At 43.7% G+C, this 17,073-nt stretch overlaps 1 protein-coding gene across 2 annotated transcripts in view; it reads right to left on the bottom strand.

Annotated features, from left to right (window-relative positions):
- Positions 1–3,239: 3,239 nt before the first annotated feature.
- Positions 3,240–17,073, bottom strand: part of NQO2 (N-ribosyldihydronicotinamide:quinone dehydrogenase 2) — a 43,640-nt gene continuing 29,806 nt past the window's right edge. Inside the window, exons 5-6 of one of the 2 annotated variants that reach the window (XM_089689040.1) lie at positions 15,758–15,859; positions 3,240–6,416 (exon numbers count right to left, since the gene is read on the bottom strand). In XM_089689040.1, the coding sequence (XP_089545166.1) occupies positions 6,243–6,416; positions 15,758–15,859 (276 nt within the window). In that variant the 3' untranslated portion in view covers positions 3,240–6,242. The remainder of the gene's footprint in view (positions 6,417–15,757; positions 15,860–17,073) is intronic. The other variant, XM_089689041.1, reaches the window with a different exon arrangement.

Genomic DNA, 17,073 nt, shown 5'->3' with positions numbered 1-17,073 from the left:
TGTTCTAAAACCGCTCTTGACGTAAAGGGACGCTTTTTGGACGCTATGGACTTTTCTAAGTTTCCAGGCAAAAAGAACAGTAAAAATGCAGGCAGGGCACAGGACAAAGCAGTAGGGACAAAATGTATGTGAAATGCATTGAAACAGCAATGACAACAAAAATGACATTTTTTAAAAATGTCAAATTTCCCGTACGTCCCGACGTCACAGGGACTGGAACACGGAAGCCGGATGCCGGCATCGGCCGGAGGAGATGGCCGGGGACGCTGCAGGGGACACATCGTGGGAGCGAAGGACAAGGTAAGTGCTGCAGGGACCCCCTGATCAACGCCGCATGGTAAGCCCGAGTGTAGCTCGGGGGTTACCGCTTTTGGTATAGAAATTTTACCCCGAGCTACACTCGGGAAAACCGCTAAAAAGGTCAATGTTTTTGTCATTTTAATAAATACAGATATTTTTTTATTAGTCACTGGATGGAGCTTTGTATGCATTCGGGCCCATGCACCCACATGGATGTCACATTGGTAGCAATGGCTGTGTCAGTGCAGTTGCTGCTTCCTAACTGACAGCGATGAGACTGTCTAGACGAGGATGCACAAAGCAGTTTTGCATTCCCTGTAGGTAAACCCGGCTCTCAATGGGCATGCAGTAATGTACGCCCTGTGCGAACGAGGAATTAGCTGCTGGTCCTAAACATTCTGTGTGCAGAAGGGGCAGGTTGTGCCATAAGTGATTCATATCCCGATGAAACTGTCTGTTTGGAAGTTGTGTGTGGAACATAGGCATACATGGAAACTTTTTGGAATAAAACCAACAATAAAGGAATTTCACACTGGTTACTGGAATTAGTCAATTCTCTAGAATGGCCTGCGATGTTTGCAAACATGCAGCATGCGTGATGTCATTTTCGTGCGTTATGCACACTGTACTCATGACTGCCTGAAGAGGAGGAGGAAGGGGAAAGGTGATACCTGAGAGCAGAACTTTCACACACTTTCTCAGAGGATGGGGGGAGGGAAATGTAATCTGGGTTTAGGCAGGTTATATTCTTCAGTGGGAAACCTGAATTCTCTGGAGCCTGAAAACATAAAAATTACTGCGCTGCCTTTCCCAAAAACTACCATAAATAAATAAGTAAATAAATAAATGAACTCCCTGCTACACAAAAAGTCCCCACAAATGTGCATGTACTATAATGCCCCACGGGCTGGTAATTGTATCCCTCCTCCCCAGTGACTAAATCAGAGATGAACCAACATGTAAAACAAGGTGCTTAAATGTCAATGGTGCTTAAAAAAAACACATATACAATGCCATAAAACTGTGTATTTACTTATTTATGGTAGTTTTTGGGAGAGGCAGCGCAGCAATTTTTATGTTTGCGCTCACACATTTGTTCACCGGTATACATTTGTGAGTTTGCTAGCAGCAGCCAGTCGAATTGTTCAGTCCTCTGCGCAGGTTATATTCACACACTTCTCTGGAGCCTGGCCACCAGCGGTCATTCCTGACAGAGAAGAGTAGGCAACTTCCAGCAGTAAGGTGAGAGCTCGGCAGACGAGGTAGAGCATCATTGATGCGTCTCTGTAGCCCAGGGGTGGTTGTATAACAGGTAAGAAGTGGGTCTAGCCTGGCTAGCAACGGACCTGTGAAAATGAGTCACCTTTTATAGGGGCAGCCAGATACACTAGCAGTGTCATCAAAATGGTGGGGGTAGGTAGGTTTAGGGGTAAAAAATGGATTTTTAACAAAAATATGTGTTAATAAAAAGTACATTTTTTTTTTAAATATTCTGGCCTCATGGTGTACCTGAAAAATCCAATGTTGTAGAGCAATGTAATTGTTCCTCTATTTGGAGTTAATAATTAGTTACAATGCACCCTTGGATAAAATGAGAAGTGTATAAGGTTGTTGGGTAGGTGCAGCGTGGTGTGGCAGCAGAAAACAGTCCTTGATTGCAGAAAACGTATTGCAGAACTTGTAAAACAGTATAACTAGGGTTGCCACCTCATCCCTTTAAAATCAAACACATATTAAAGCGATTCTAACGGTTCTTTTTTTGTATTATTATACAGGATTTATATAGCACCGACAGTTTGCTCAGCGCTTTACATTATGGGGGGGGGAGACAATACACGAGACAGTACAGTAACAATATATTTCAATACACGAGCAGAAACATGTCTATACTTACCTGCTGTGTGCAGTGGCTTTGCATAGAGCAGCCTGAATCCTCCTCTTCTTGAGTCCCCCGCATGCTTTCCTGGCTCCTTCTTTCTGTCAGGTGTCCCCATAGCAAGCAGCTTGCTATGGGGGCACCCGCTGCTCTGTGTGTCTATTCACACACAGAGCCATGGCTTGCCCCCCATCTCCTCATTGGCTATCTGGCTGTGATTGACAGCAGCAGGAGCCAATGGCTCCTGCTTGGTGTCTCAGCCAATGAGGAGGTAGAGACCCGGGACAGCCAAGGCTGTCATTCACATCGCTGGATAGCGATGAGGCTCAGGTAAGTATTGAGGGGGCTGGGGTAGCTGCTGCACACAGAATGTATGAAGGTAAAAAACCTTCAGCCTTTACAACCACTTTAATGACACAGGTTCTGTGGCTGATTGAGGTGTTAATTAAACTCAATTATAGCTTTATCTGCATTAAATTAGCCTCAGAACCTGTGTAAATAATATGTGTTTGGTTTTAAAGGGATGAGATTGCAACCCTAAGTATAACAACCTGGTGGGGTAGCACACTCGACCGGTCCAACAAAAGAGAGCTGCTGAGTTGATGACGAAGGCCCTAAGCTTTCCCTACTTCTCTGGAACCTCTCCCTACCACAAATGCTGTCCTTGACAGATGGAAATTCTGTCCGTACACTGGACACTTGCAAAATGCGTGCCAAAACCCATGGGCAGGAACTTAAAAAGAATTTGCATGACCCAAGATGGCCTCCAGGGTCACCTGGATCAAGCTTAGCCAATTATAACGCTGCCCCAGGTGACCGTGGGAATCATGAAAAAACCCAGTTTCCCCTGACTGCCTCCTCCAGCTGCATTGCCGGCAGATCAGCACCACCTGCAATGGACAATGTAGACTGTACCTGCCTACAAGATGAAGTAGAAAAAAAAAAACAGGAAAAGAGAAAAAAAAAGCTTTCTGAATTGGATCTATTGAAATAACATGATTACAAATATAATAATGAAAAAAAGACAAATAACCCTAAAAACTTTTTGGAAAAACAAATTAAATTGTTTCAAGTTATTTTCTTTTATTATACGCCCCTGCCATTTCACACTTTCACATAAATCAGTAGTAAAAACTAGATTTCCACCAGTTAATAATAGCAGATACAGGTGTACCTCGGTTTACGAACGCCTCTGTTAACGTAATTTTCGGTTTATGAATGAAAATACATTAAAAATAATGGCTTGGTTTACAAATTTTTTTCACAATATGAACGGATTAATTGGTTTTCAATGCATTTACAAATCATTTTTAAATCATGTCCCTGTACAGTACTATGCATTTACCGTGCACTTTTTATAAAGAGTTTTGAACAGATAAGACTTTGTTTTACTTCTTTCTTACCTCCAGAACGGATTAATTGATTTTCAATGCATTCCTATGGGAAACTGCATTTCGGTTTACAAATTCTTAAACCAAGTTACGCCTGTATATAGTTTGGATATTCCTGGCCTGATGGAGTTTACTTATAATTACATACAGAGCTATAAATGCCTGAACTCATGCGGTATTTCAGGATTGTATTTATTGTTTTGTATTGTCATAAATAAGCAGTGCAGCTCTGATGTCTGTGGTTGCTCTTTGCATTGCTCTCAGGAAGCTTCCATTGGAAGGCCAACCCCATCATTCTCTCAGTGATGACGTTTTTTTTAAAGTAAAAAACACATTTAAACCAAGTTTCACCTTGCATCTATCATTTCTCCAATGCAAAGAAAGCAACCCGTATTTTTGCCTCCAAAAAGGCCCATGGGTACTCCATATTCACTATATCACATCAATAATGATATTTAACTTCATGTCAGTTAATTAGCAAATTGTGTATACTGTATATTTTCCTGGATCAAATCTTGTAATGTGTCATAATTAAATTGCAACAGTGATTATAGAGGGAAAGAAAAATCATGGATTTTCTCTGTACTCTAAGAATAAGAAACAATTTGTAAAATGTCAAAATTTATTACAAAGCTCTAAAAAGGTTTTTATTACAACACATTATTAAAATCAATACAACTTTCCCTTAATTTGTAACATAATTTCTTATTTTGGAAGGCTTGAGTCTCCTTAAAAGTGGACTCCACCCCCAAGATTGTAGACATAAGGAAATATGTGTACAGAAAATCTCTACGAGTTTCATGCTTCGCAGCGATAACCACTTCATCAGGACAACATCAGGCAGAGCAGCCAACCGGGCTTTTTCCCTCGCTGCCTTTACCCCCCACCTCTCCATTTTTCCCCCTCCATTTTTCCTCTTCCTTGGCTTTACCCCTTTGTACTATGGTCCTGATTAACATGGAGGCTAAAATGTTGACCTTTTACAAATTGTTTGTTTCTTTTTCTTGGGGTACCAAGAAAATCCATGCATTTTTTCTTTACCTCTATAATCAATGTATAGGGATATGGTACCCAGCCAATATTGTTTACTTGTTGGCACTTTATACATGATGAATATTAGATTGCAACAGCCTCTGTCCCCATTTAACATATACTTTAGTCTTCCCAGTTTAAATGAGAAGTTTATGTATGGCAATTTTTACATAGTTATATCAGTCCAGCTTTGAGTAGTGTAATTATGTATATGCTAATTATGTATATGCTATACCTATGGGATCCCCATGGAAGCTGTAAATCACTGAAGTAGACCTATTACTGTCAGTGGCATCCCTGGGTGGGTGCGAGAGGTGTGCGCCGCACCGGGTGACACTGATCACACAGGGTGACACAACTCCATTATGCTCCCCAATTTGCAGATCCATCTTGCGGGGATCGTCGGCGCCACACTGGGTGACACCTATTGCACGGGGTGACACCAATCCATTATGCTCCCCAATCCACAGATCCAATCCATTGTGCGGGGATCATCGGCTTAAAACACCAGTCCGGGGGATGCAACGGGGACACAGGGAGGGAAAGAGCCAGCCAGGCTGTGTGTACACGACACGGACTGCCCACCTCTGGTGGGGTGACCATGTGTTACAGCAAAGCGTGACACCAACCCTAGGAATGCCCCTGATTACTGTAGTACTTCAGTGATTTCCATCTTCCATGGGAATCCCACAGGTATGGCATACAGGACTGTGGATAAGGAGATACCACCAGTCCTACTATACGGGGCCCAGGCCAGCAGGGGGGTAAATAGGGGGGTAAAAAAGATGTGAGCTGGCAGGGTGATCAGCATGGCAGTAGGGCAACTACTGGAACCGGTCCCCTGTATGGCTCTCCCTACAGCAGCGGAAAGTTGGCTTCTTCTCCTCCCACTGGCTTTCAGCTGCTGCAGAAGAAGCCATACAAGGGATCGGTTCCAGTTATTGCTCTCCAACACCTGTGTACCATACTTTGCCCCCTGCTGCCTAGGCACCCCTGTGTGCGCCCACCTCTGCAGTGTTGCCTTTCCTTCCCACCAAAAGCTGCAAGCACACAATAAGATCCTTCTGGATGGAGAGTGGGGGAAGGATCCAGTAGATATGTCACATTTACCAGTCCTTCCCTTTCCTGAATGAACACAATTAGTAATCAATCAGTACCAATAACTCACTGTGTTCATTCACAACTGAAGCATAGTAAACTGTGTTTTTTGGCGGTGGGCGGCTGTCAGATTGACTGTATGGGGCCCTGTGGTTTCTAACAGCAGCCCTGATGGCATATACAGTACATACTTACACTGCTCCAAGCTGCCAAGCTGGACCAATGTAACTATGTAAAAATTGTCCTGACTAACCAGTTTTAATGGTTTATTATTATTTAGTTTTTTATAGAAAGGCAGTATTCTGTTGTAAGCAACATTTAAACAGGCTGGTAGCAGAACAAAATATACTAACCTTTGTTGTTTCAGCTAAATCTTAGCTATGCATTCCATATACTATTCTGTATACTTTTATAACATGGGTAAGAAGAATATGTCAGTAGCTGCAATGATGTGAGTAGTTGTTGATTTAGAAAAATAAGCTAAAAATTGAAGATCTTATTATTTGCATCGCAGATAGTCTTCCAACTCAGAGAAGATCTTGAATCTAATGAAAATACCAAGGTGGGGTACAGTCTATAGGAGATTCCTCCCAGATCTTCTCCAGTCTTTGAGCCCAGTTCATTAGCATTTCTTTTCTTTTTGCTTCTGCCACATATTCTGGTGCATAAGATATCTGAGGGGCAAGAACTTGAAATCCACAGAAGTGCATAATGCCATGCTAGGAAATTAACAAAAACAATTTCAGCAATACAGATTTCTTACAGCAAATAATTGTATAGAAAACACACTATATTTATAGGATTTGAAGCATGATAAAATGTAATTATTATTATTATACAGGATTTATATAGCACCAATGGTTTGCTCAGCGCTTTACATTATAGTGGGAGACAATACAGTAACAATACAGTTCAGTACAAGAGGGATAGGAGGGTCCTGCTCCTTGGAGCTTACAATCTAGGAGGGAGGGGTGAATGGTACAGTAGGTAGTCGCTGTGGGGGATGGAGTGGTTGGAAGAGTGGAGGATTCCAGAATTAGCAGAGGGCGGGATAGGCTTCCCTGAAGAGAAAGGTTTTCAGTAAACGCCGAAAGGCAAGTAGAGTAGGTGATAGTCTGATAGATTGGGGTAGGGAGTTCCAGAGGATGGTTGATGCCCTGGAGAAGTCTTCGAGACGAACATGGGAGGAGGAGATAAAGGAGCTAGAGAGTAAGAAGTCTTGCAAGGAGCGGAGTGTACGGTTTGGGTGATATTTAGAGATAAGATCGGTTACGTAAATTGGGGCAGTGTTGTAGATGGCTTTATATGTCATTGTTAGAGTTTTGAATTTTATCCGTTGGGCAACTGGAAGCCAGTGGAGGGATTGGCAGAGAGAGGTGGCGGATACAGAACAGTTAGTGAGGTGGATGAGTCTGGCGGCAGCGTTCATGATAGACTGGAGGGGGGATAGCCTGCGATGAGGTAGGCCAATGAGGAGGGAGTTACAATAGTCAAGACGAGATATGAAAAGGGAGTGAATAAGTTGCTTAGTGGTTTCCGGGGTTAGGAACGGTCGTATCTTGGAGATGTTGCGGAGGTGAAGTCTACATGATTTTATCAGCGATTGGATCTGGGGCTAGAAGGATAGATGGGAGTCTAGGATTACACCTCATACCCTGGCATGAGGGGATGGACTGAGGATGGTGTTAGCGATGTTTATGGTGAAGTCAGTGGGGGTGGCGTGGGCTGGGGGTAATACTAGGAGCTCAGTTTTGGAAAGGTTGAGTTTGAGGAAGTGGAGTGACATCCAAGCCGATATGTGGCTTAGTAGGCTAGCGATGCAGGTGGAAACTGAAGGGGAGAAGTGAGGGTTAGACAGATAGATTTGCGTATCATCAGCATAGAGATGGTAATTGAAGCCGTGGGAGCTTATCAAGTGACCAAGGGAGGAGGTGTAGATGGAGAAGAGAAGGGGTCCAAGGACATCACAATTTAAAGATACCCAGATCTTTATTCACTTTAAAGTGGATCTATAAGTAACTTTACAAACCATGGCACAAAATACAGAAATTACAAGAAAATGTTATAGTTTTTTTACAAATATACTGTATCTTTTATGTAGATCAAAACCATAAGTGGATGACAGTTTGCTAAACACTATCATAAACAGTTACAATTGTTTCATAAAATACTATTTTTACATTAAGCCTCTTTCAGCCACTTCCCATCTACATGCACTCATCTCAGTGTTGGTTGCACATCATTGCTTTAGACCAGGCCTCCACACTTTTAAGTATGGGGGCCAAATTGTATATTTTACAGATACTTGCAGGCTAACATCATCCTTACATCAGGGTCACCTTTAGATTCTCTTTTACATCAGGGTCCCCATCAGAGTCCTATTTACATAAGAATCTCCATCAGAGTCCCCTGCTATGTCAAGGTCACTATTAGAGTCCCTCCTTATGTCATGGTGCACATCAGAGTCCCCCTTACATTAGGGTTCCCATCAGAGCCCCCCTTACATCAGGGTTCCCATCAGAGTCCCCCCCCCCCCCCTTATATCAGAGTCCCTCCTTACATCAAGGTACCCATTAGTGTCCCTATCAGAGTCCCCCCTACTGAGTCTGGGTGCCTGAGGGGGGGGGGGGGGTTAAAGAAGAGAACATAGGCAGCCTCTGTTGAACATAATCCTCAATCTATGCACATTGCGGATACACCACTGACCTTGGCTGTGGACTAATAAAATCCAGTAGAGGGCCATTTACCTTTAAGTATTATGCTGACCAAATCTGTTTGTACATGTAGTCAGGTCCAGGCTGGGTCATTCTGCATCTCAGGGACATCTGCTGCATAGACTGAGATCCCCTTTCCTCCCCTCTAATGTTCAGCGCAGAGTAATCACATAATTTTCTGCTGATAGAGCGGGAAGTGTGTCTGAGAAGCAGAGGATCTTGGGACCCGTAGTCCCATAGCCTAGAGACACTGTATTCTTCAGCATTGTCTGGACTACATTTACCAGAGGAAAGGAAAACCATAGGGCATCCTGGGGAGGCAGATATTTACCCCTGCAGCAGAGGCGTGTAGACTTCGAGGCTGATAGAGGGGAGTGTGTGTCTCTCCCCTTCAGGACCAGACCTCAGCTTAACCTTTTAGTGCCGTAAACCTGCTCGGCAGTCCAGCATCACCCAGCACCACAGGGTGACCCTCAACATTCCAAGGACTGCAGTATCATCTGGAAATTGGGTCAGCCACTGCTGTCTTTGCAGGCATCATTACCTACTGTCTTGTTTGGGTGTCAGAAAGCAATCTGGTGCCATTCTACTCTGCCAGGGGCCTGACCCTCCACAGTGAATTTTGGTTGTGTCATCTCCCAGGGGTCTGGTGAGGGGGGGAAAGCCCAACATTCTTCCCTAACACAATATAGATACTGCATGCAGATATCTTTACCCCCTCTTTATCTACCTATAGGCTTCTGTTTTGGGAAATACCCCACGCTTACCTATTCACTCTGCTAGTTGCCAGTGCACAGTGATACTTCTGGGCCCCACCATAAGCTAGCTGAAGACCAAGGACACATTTACCTCAAGGACTCCTCCATTCAAAGGATTCAGTCTACAGAGTGTCACTGACTGTCCCTTTTTGTCGATGTATCAATTGTTTACTGTAGGGGGGAACTCCTGCCCAGGTTTCAGAAATTGTGCTTTATTGCTCCCTTTGCCTGACTAAAAGTCTCCTCTTCTCCGTCTTGCTCCTGGAATCAAAGGTTTAGCTAGGATCTGTTGGTCCTGTATTTAAGTCTATTGTCACGATCTTTCCACTGTATATCTTTGCGACCTTGTTTGATGCTATACTTTGCAAGTTGGGGAATACCGGCAGCTAACATCTTTGTCTCTTGCTGACTTGATAATCTCTATTAAAGTATTATCTTATAAAACTTTTCCTTTGAGAGTCTCTTGCATTTCTACAGTATTTCTATTCAACCAGGTGTGTTGGGGGAGTCCGAGACTGTTTTTGGAGTTGGAGCGCAGAACAGAGAATCCAAAATATTCAGCGGCTCCTTTGAGGGTAGCGCTACATACAATTTCCCTAAGTTGTTCCATCAACTGTTTAGTGCTAGAGCCTGCCTGATTTAATATAAATTGAATAGATTGTTCATATGCGTCCTCATAATAAATAGTTTTGGTAAATCTGAAGGAGTTTATATAAAGGGTGTACAACAAGATAAAGCGAGCTTTATACTTGCACTTATTACATGGCATGCACTTAGCATGGAGAAATTATATCTGAGGCTCAGAATTTTTTTAGGAAGAAACAATATTTTTAATCTTTACTTTTGGGTTGCTTGCAATTAGCCCAAATTTACATTTTGCCATCTGGCATTGTAGTAGCTCAGAAATAGATATCTGAGTATTTATCATTTCTCATAGATATTGCAGCTGCACGGCACATGAAGGTGGTCTAAAAAAGTGAATACTATACGGAGTATGAAATGTAGGTACTAAATTCGATGCAGATACAGACTATGCACAGACTATGTGGTTCTCAGACAAAGTATGTACATACATTTTATGTATGCCCCCTACCATCCCTTACTGGTAATCTAGTCAACATTTTTGACTATGGTATCCTCTAGAAGTCCTTTAATGGTGAAATGCAAAAAACAAAGAAAACTCAGAACGCAGGACAGTCATTATACTAAGCCAGGTGCTTAGATAAGTGTGTGGGGGGTCCACCCACCCTTCCTTCCACCCCTTCCTTCCTTTTTTCCTTCCTTGCACCCCTTCCCTTCCTTCCACCCACCCCTCGTTTCCTTCCACCCACCCACCCCTCCCTTCCTTCCACCCCTCCCTTCCTTCCACCCTTCCTTCCTTCCACCCCTTCCTTCCTTCCACCCCTTCCCTTCCTTCCACCCTTCCTTCCTTCCACCCCTTCCTTTCTTGCTTCCTTCCACCCACCCTTTCCTTCCTTCCACTCACCCCTCCCTTCCTTCTACCAACCCCCTCCTTGAGCTGAACCCCCCCAGAAGAAAAAATGATCTACAGCCCTGTATTAAGCAACTCTAGCAACCAGTTAATTCCTCCAGTAAAGACAGCAGAAGGGAGACTCAGTGATAGTAATGTGCAAGACCCAGGTCAACTGGCAGTAATTAAAAAAACCCCTACATGTTTACTGGGCCATGCTAACTTTGTTGTCAAAAGCAACAAATCTACTGATGCTGACCTTTAAAAATAAAAACCTTTCAGAAGAAAGACATAGAGGCTGTTGTCCTTATTTTACTGAACAAGCAAGCTTTATGACTTTTATTCAACTTTCTCAACCGCCATACTCATTCTAGGGTAGCATGTGGGTGCAGTGTGGTGTGGTGGCAGAAGATACAGAGATGCAGCGGGTAAAGATACACCAACAGCGTCTGTCTTCAGTGGGCAGAGTGCAGACTGGCTGGTCCTGTCTCAAAGGGTAGGCTTCTATCCTGAATTGTGAGTCCCTAGCCTGTGCCTACTTGTCTAATAGACTGGAATTCTAGGCAGTTTTTCTATAACTTCAAACAACTCATTTCTCCAGCGATCAGCTAACTTATGTTTGGCTGAGGGTCCCAAATTGCGAAGAAGCACTTTATCACCAGGTTGTAAGTCTTTGTAACGAACGTTGGCATCAAAGCATCTTTTATTGGCAGCATTTATTTTTGCAGGATTCGATAGGCCTCTTGTAAACTATGTTTGAGTTGTGCCACACACTGGTAGTAATTTCTATGTTCCACTCCATCAGTAGACACACGCAACTGAATGTCAATAGGCAGATGGGCTTCTCTCCCAAACATGAGAAAATAAGGAGAGAAACCAGTTGACTCATGTCTGGTATAATTATAGGCATGTACCATAGCTCCAAAATGTCGGCTCCAGGTTTGTTTAGCACCATTAGGGAGGGTACCCAACATATTCAACAAGGTACCCCTAGAGCAGTGGGGCAGCAATACATGTTTGGGATACACTCTTCACCAGCTCTCAATGAGTCCATTAGCTGCTCTTCTAGTACTTGTTTGTGCTCTACAGGACTATCAGCATCATTAAGGTGAAAGTCTAATTTGGTTTCTTTCTCCTCAAGCTTGGCAGGGTAAGAGCTAATGGTTTCCACTGGGTAACAATAGACTACCTCCTGCCAGGCTGGTATTATAACTGGGTATGTGGTAACATTCCAAACAGTAACAACATCCATTCTTGGACATTTTAAATGATAGTACCAGAAAGGAAAGACTATCTCCCAGCCATTCTTTGCAGCCTCTTTCGGATCTTTCGGATCTGTCTCTAGCAGGAAAAAGCTACCATTTGCACCTGGTGAAATTTCCACATAAAACCGCAACACTCGCACTCCCCCGGCTGGAAGCTCTGTGGGATACCATGGATTCCCCACACATCCTCCAGGAATATCAGGAGCAAACGTTTGGCAGTTATTTTGAAGTTCTGGAGCAACAGGCAGTGAAGGTAGAGGAATACCCAGTTGTGGCTGAAGAAAACTTATGAAATCAGCCTCAATGGCTTCCACATTGGAACCCACAATCATAGGAGCATACTCACTACCACCGGGTAGTGGGCTCACATAGGCAATGACTTTAAGTAGGGGATCCTCATCAGCTGTCACAGCAGGAATGCCAAGCTCAACTTATAGATAACCATCCATAAAAACAGGATTTTCTCCCCCACCATAAACAGGCATAGTATCCATAGGTTTCAAAGGGAGGTGGCTTATGTGTTGCTGATAGAAGGGCCTGTAGATAATAGTCAGCTGAGAGCCAGTGTCAAACACAGCAGTAGTGGGTCTATCATTAACAAACAAATTGAAAGTACATCTGCGGCCTACTCCAGCCAGTTTAGTGAACATTTGTTTTCTTGATTTTCCCTGTTTTCTTTTATACATTTGTCCAGCTTTACTGTGAATTTCAGAACTATCAGCAAGCAGTGGACACTGACGAACTGTTTGGCCTGTTTGTCCACAGCCGAAACACCTAATATGGAAGAGAGGCTTATCACTGGAAGTTTTATCAACAGATAGAGCTCTAGGCTGTGGAAGTCTACCAACTTCTTTATTTTTAGCAACAGTCTAATATTTGTGCTCACCTGAAGAACTCTTTGCTTTTAGAAGGGGTACTAAAAAGAATATCAGCCTCCTGTTTCTTTACTTCAGTCATAGTTTCAGTAAAAGTAAAGTTTCTCTCTCAAAACAACTCTTAGGACCGGTGACATTGGGTGATGCGGCAGTAACCCCTTTATGATTTGAGCAGTCCCTAATTTATCAACATCTGTAGGAGAGATGACCTTTTCAGTGAGCAATCTTCCTAGAAACACTTCTAGCCTCTTTATGCACGCTTCAAATGCTCCACCTTAGAGGGGAATCCATCTGATAGGCGCCCGCAGCTACTATTGAGCCCACATGTATACATATGTAAGTTTTGTTACTATACATTTGATATTTGTACACTATAATTAAAGTACTACACTATTAGCACCACTTTGCCCCCTGGCTCGTTCTTTGCGAGTCCTCTAAGGTGGAGCGTTGGAAGCATGCTACTGGGAATCTGGATGACGTCAGACCTACCGGTGTGCCTGAGGTGTCCCCTGAGAGTGAGTCTTGTCATCGCTGAGTGTTCACCACCAGTGCCGGATGTTTCCTTGACCATTGACCAGACCCAGATGTCACCGTGGATATGATATGCATATAATGCTCATTTTATATGTATCTCTGGTAAGTGCATTATTGTACCAAATCCTTTTCACCAGCAAGCGGAAACTATGGATCACTGAGTATCACTTGTCACACTCAGTTTATTGACTGTTCACCATTGTCACCTTTGGAATGTGTTACTATTAGTAACAACTTGGACTTTGCACAACAGTTTTTTGTACTTCTAACATTAATTAACTCTTGATTATACACATCATTATTGTTATATCATACCAGATGACTTTAGATTTAGCGCTGCATATCTGATTTTGTGACTTTTCTGAGGGGTAGAGGTTTGCCTTTTTAATGCTAGCTGCTATCCACTTACTTTGAAGTTGCGCTCACTTATTGATTTGACATACTAATGTGTTAGGCATTTGCACCTCCTGTGTGTTCTTTTTCATGAATGGGACTACCCGTACAGGGATGCACAGAACACCTGTGCAGTCCTCATGCTGATAAACACGGCCTTACACAGGTGTACACTGTAGTATGCCTTGTGTGAATAAGGCCTTATTATGTTTTTTTTATTCGATGTTAGTTTTACATCTCAGTCTTTTTATTTACGTATAAAGGAAATAGAGATACAAAGCTCTCAGGTGATCATACAGACAGCATAAATCGTGTAGACAATGCTTGGAAAAAGTAAGCAATTAAGTAAAAATAACAATGTTCTTTTTAATACATTCTTTTTACTTTTTTTGTATGTGTGTGGGGTGGGGCTTTAGTGAAACATCAGGGGTATAAACATCGCCCTGCTGTCTGTTTTTTAAGACAGAGAAAGGGACTGAGGACATAGAGTCTTCATTCCCTTTCTCTGCAGCCTCAGCTGCACTGCAGATGAATGAATAGAAGTCTCTGTACAGTTTACTATGTTTCAGTGATGAATGAACACAGGATGAAGGGTTGGGACCAATCGCTCACTGTATTCATTCAGTGAGGGGCTGGTAAACATGACTTGTTTATCAGCCCCCCCCCCCCTCTGTCCTGTCACCAATCTCCCACCCCAGCAGCAGCTGGCGTGAGAGGGAAGCAGGGAAGCTGGCTATCAGTGCTGCAGGGAGGAGGTGCCGGGGATCATTGTGGGGGGGGGGGGCAGTCAATGGGGTGGTCAGAGCAGCAGTGGGAGGGTAATATATTTTCAGCTCTTGGGAGAGGAGGAGAAGCTAGCAGCTGCAGGGGAGCCACAGGGGATCAGTGCTGTGGGGGGGCATTTTAAAGGATAGGGAGAGTAGCTGAAGCTCCTCCATGTTTGTATTGTGTGTTAAAGCACAGTGGGCCTCACCCCCCCTCAGGGCTTGTGTGCACCACACACATTGCACACATGGATGATATGCCACTGCCTAAAATACAGATCATTTTTTTTTCTTCTTTTTTAAATGGCAGTTATTTTTAGATTTGAAAATTACAATCACATGGCTAAAAAAGTTCTTACCCTTGTGAACTGAGCCTATTGTTTGAAGGAAAAAATATTTGGCAGTTGAAATAGATTATTCATTTTTAAACAAAGGATATCCAATTCAGTCTACCTGATGTAATAACAGAGTTTCACTCTTGGATGCACCAGACCACTGTGCTCAGTGGCAACAATAAACTACTCTTCTTGTCTACATTGCACGTAGAAAGTATTGAGATGTCATTATATCAATGTAAATTAGAAATGGGGTCTATTCTACTACAACATGTAGGCAGGTGCAGTCTGCTTTCTCCGCTGTGGGTAGCGTCCGACGAGAGCAGTATCACAGCCTGGAGAGGAAGTAAAGGGAAACTCGGTTTCTCTATGGTTTCCTGGCCCCACGAGGCAGCATTCTTGTTATCTATGCTGCTGCATCTAGGTGACCTTTGGTGGCCATTTTTGGGTCAGCAGAGTCTTTATAAGTCACTGCCCCCAGGTTTTGACATGCATTTTGTGAAGTGGCTAGATCAGAGAAAAAGCACCCGCCTGGCAGGGAAAGTGATAGCAGCAGGGAAAGGCTCCTGTCGAGTAGAGACAGGCTAGGAACTGTATTGTAGCCTCCCTTTTAGGACCGGACCGGCCAGGCGAGGCCGCTTTCCGCCTTTGAAGACAGACACTGTTGGTGAATCTTTACCCACTGTCTCTCTGCCAGGAACTGAACTGTGAGTGTTACCCTTAGCATCCCTCTCCTGCTGGGGTTGTTTGTAGTTGGCATTTTCTGTAATACAAGTTCTGAGTTTATAGGCAACCACACGCTGTTTTTATTGTTACCGTATCCCGCTGCACCCACCCACAAACAGGTGTGAAAGTATGGGAATACAGCTGTCAAACTGTATATGATGCTTCTCTACCTGAGACATTTTTCTCAAAAACAAATATTTTTAAATTTAATTTAAAAATGCTTACTTGCATGGGCCAGAGTAGATACCGGATATCTCCACTTGCTCCTTCTTTGCTAAATATCTCTTCTGTTCCTCCAGTTGTAAATGAAAGAAGTGCTTTTTTTTCCTGCCCAGCAAAAAAGGAACAGTATATACCTTCAATGGGAGGAGGCCATGTGAACTTCTGTCCTTACTTTGACTGCCATATTTTTCTTAATATTCTAAGAGCTACTACAGCCACAAAGTAGTAAAACCACTGTGCCACCTGTGTTGGCTGGAATACTCTGATATGGACCTTGACCTTTTTAAGCCAATACTGATGCTTCAGCACACATAATACTTGATGGGAAATGTCTCCAATAGTGACACCTTGGTATAATGGCGAAAGGTTAGATCAGACAAAAAAAAAAGTGGGCTGAATTACGCAGAATCATTTTTCAAGGAACCACATTGGTAACGCAATGTAATGATGCATTGGCAGTTACATGACTACAAGGGATGCTCATTTCATTGACAGGCTTCTTTGACAGGCTGTTTGTCCATCTGCAGCTTCCCAACCACAGGAAAACAGACACAGACACAGCCTATGGGCGGTCAGGTGGAAAAAGACCGCCTGTCCGTTTCCATCCAACTGCCATCCCATCCGATCTGATGGACAGAAGGGGAATGGATCCCCATCCGTCTCTTTTTGGTGGATCAGATCGGATTGGATGTTGGTGGATGTAAATGGACACATATAGTATGTGTATGTATGAATGTGAATTAGGGACCTTAGATTGTACACTCCTTGAGGGTTAGGGACTGATGAGAATATATAATATATACCGTATTTTTCGCTACATAAGACGCACTTTTTTCCCCCAAAAAAAGGGGGGGAAATGTCAGTACGTCTTATGGAGCGAATATGGAGCGGCCAGTCGGGTATTTCCACCGTGGCCGTGTCAGAATACCGGGCCGGCCGCTCAGCTCTGCAGCGGGACATTATGGAGATGACTGCTGACCTTTGGGGAGGTGGGGAGCGGGTACCTGAATTTGACAGGTACCCGCTCTTACTTCTTTGTTCTTTGATCTTACCTGTTCCTCTATCCAGCGGCGCGCTGTCTTCCGGCTTCTGTAGTGTGGGCACTGGGCATGACAGCCGGGTGCCAAGTGCGTATGCGCAAGAAGCGGTGCTTTTTGTGAATGGTAAGGCGTTACCTGGGACACATGACAGATCCCAGAAGCCGCCGGACCAATCACAAAGCGCAAGTGCTTCTCGCTCATGCGCACTGGGCACCCGGCTGTCATGCCGAGCGCCATTACAGAAGCCGGGAAGACAGCGCGCGGCTGGATCGAGGAACA

Source organism: Staurois parvus, unplaced genomic scaffold (genome assembly GCF_062004578.1).
Source record: "Staurois parvus isolate SC_StPar_1 unplaced genomic scaffold, SC_StPar_1.0 ptg000468l, whole genome shotgun sequence".
NCBI classification, from domain to species: Eukaryota; Metazoa; Chordata; class Amphibia; order Anura; family Ranidae; genus Staurois; species Staurois parvus.
The sequence above is the reverse complement of the archived record's forward strand: the minus strand, read 5'-3'. Positions and strand labels throughout refer to the sequence as shown.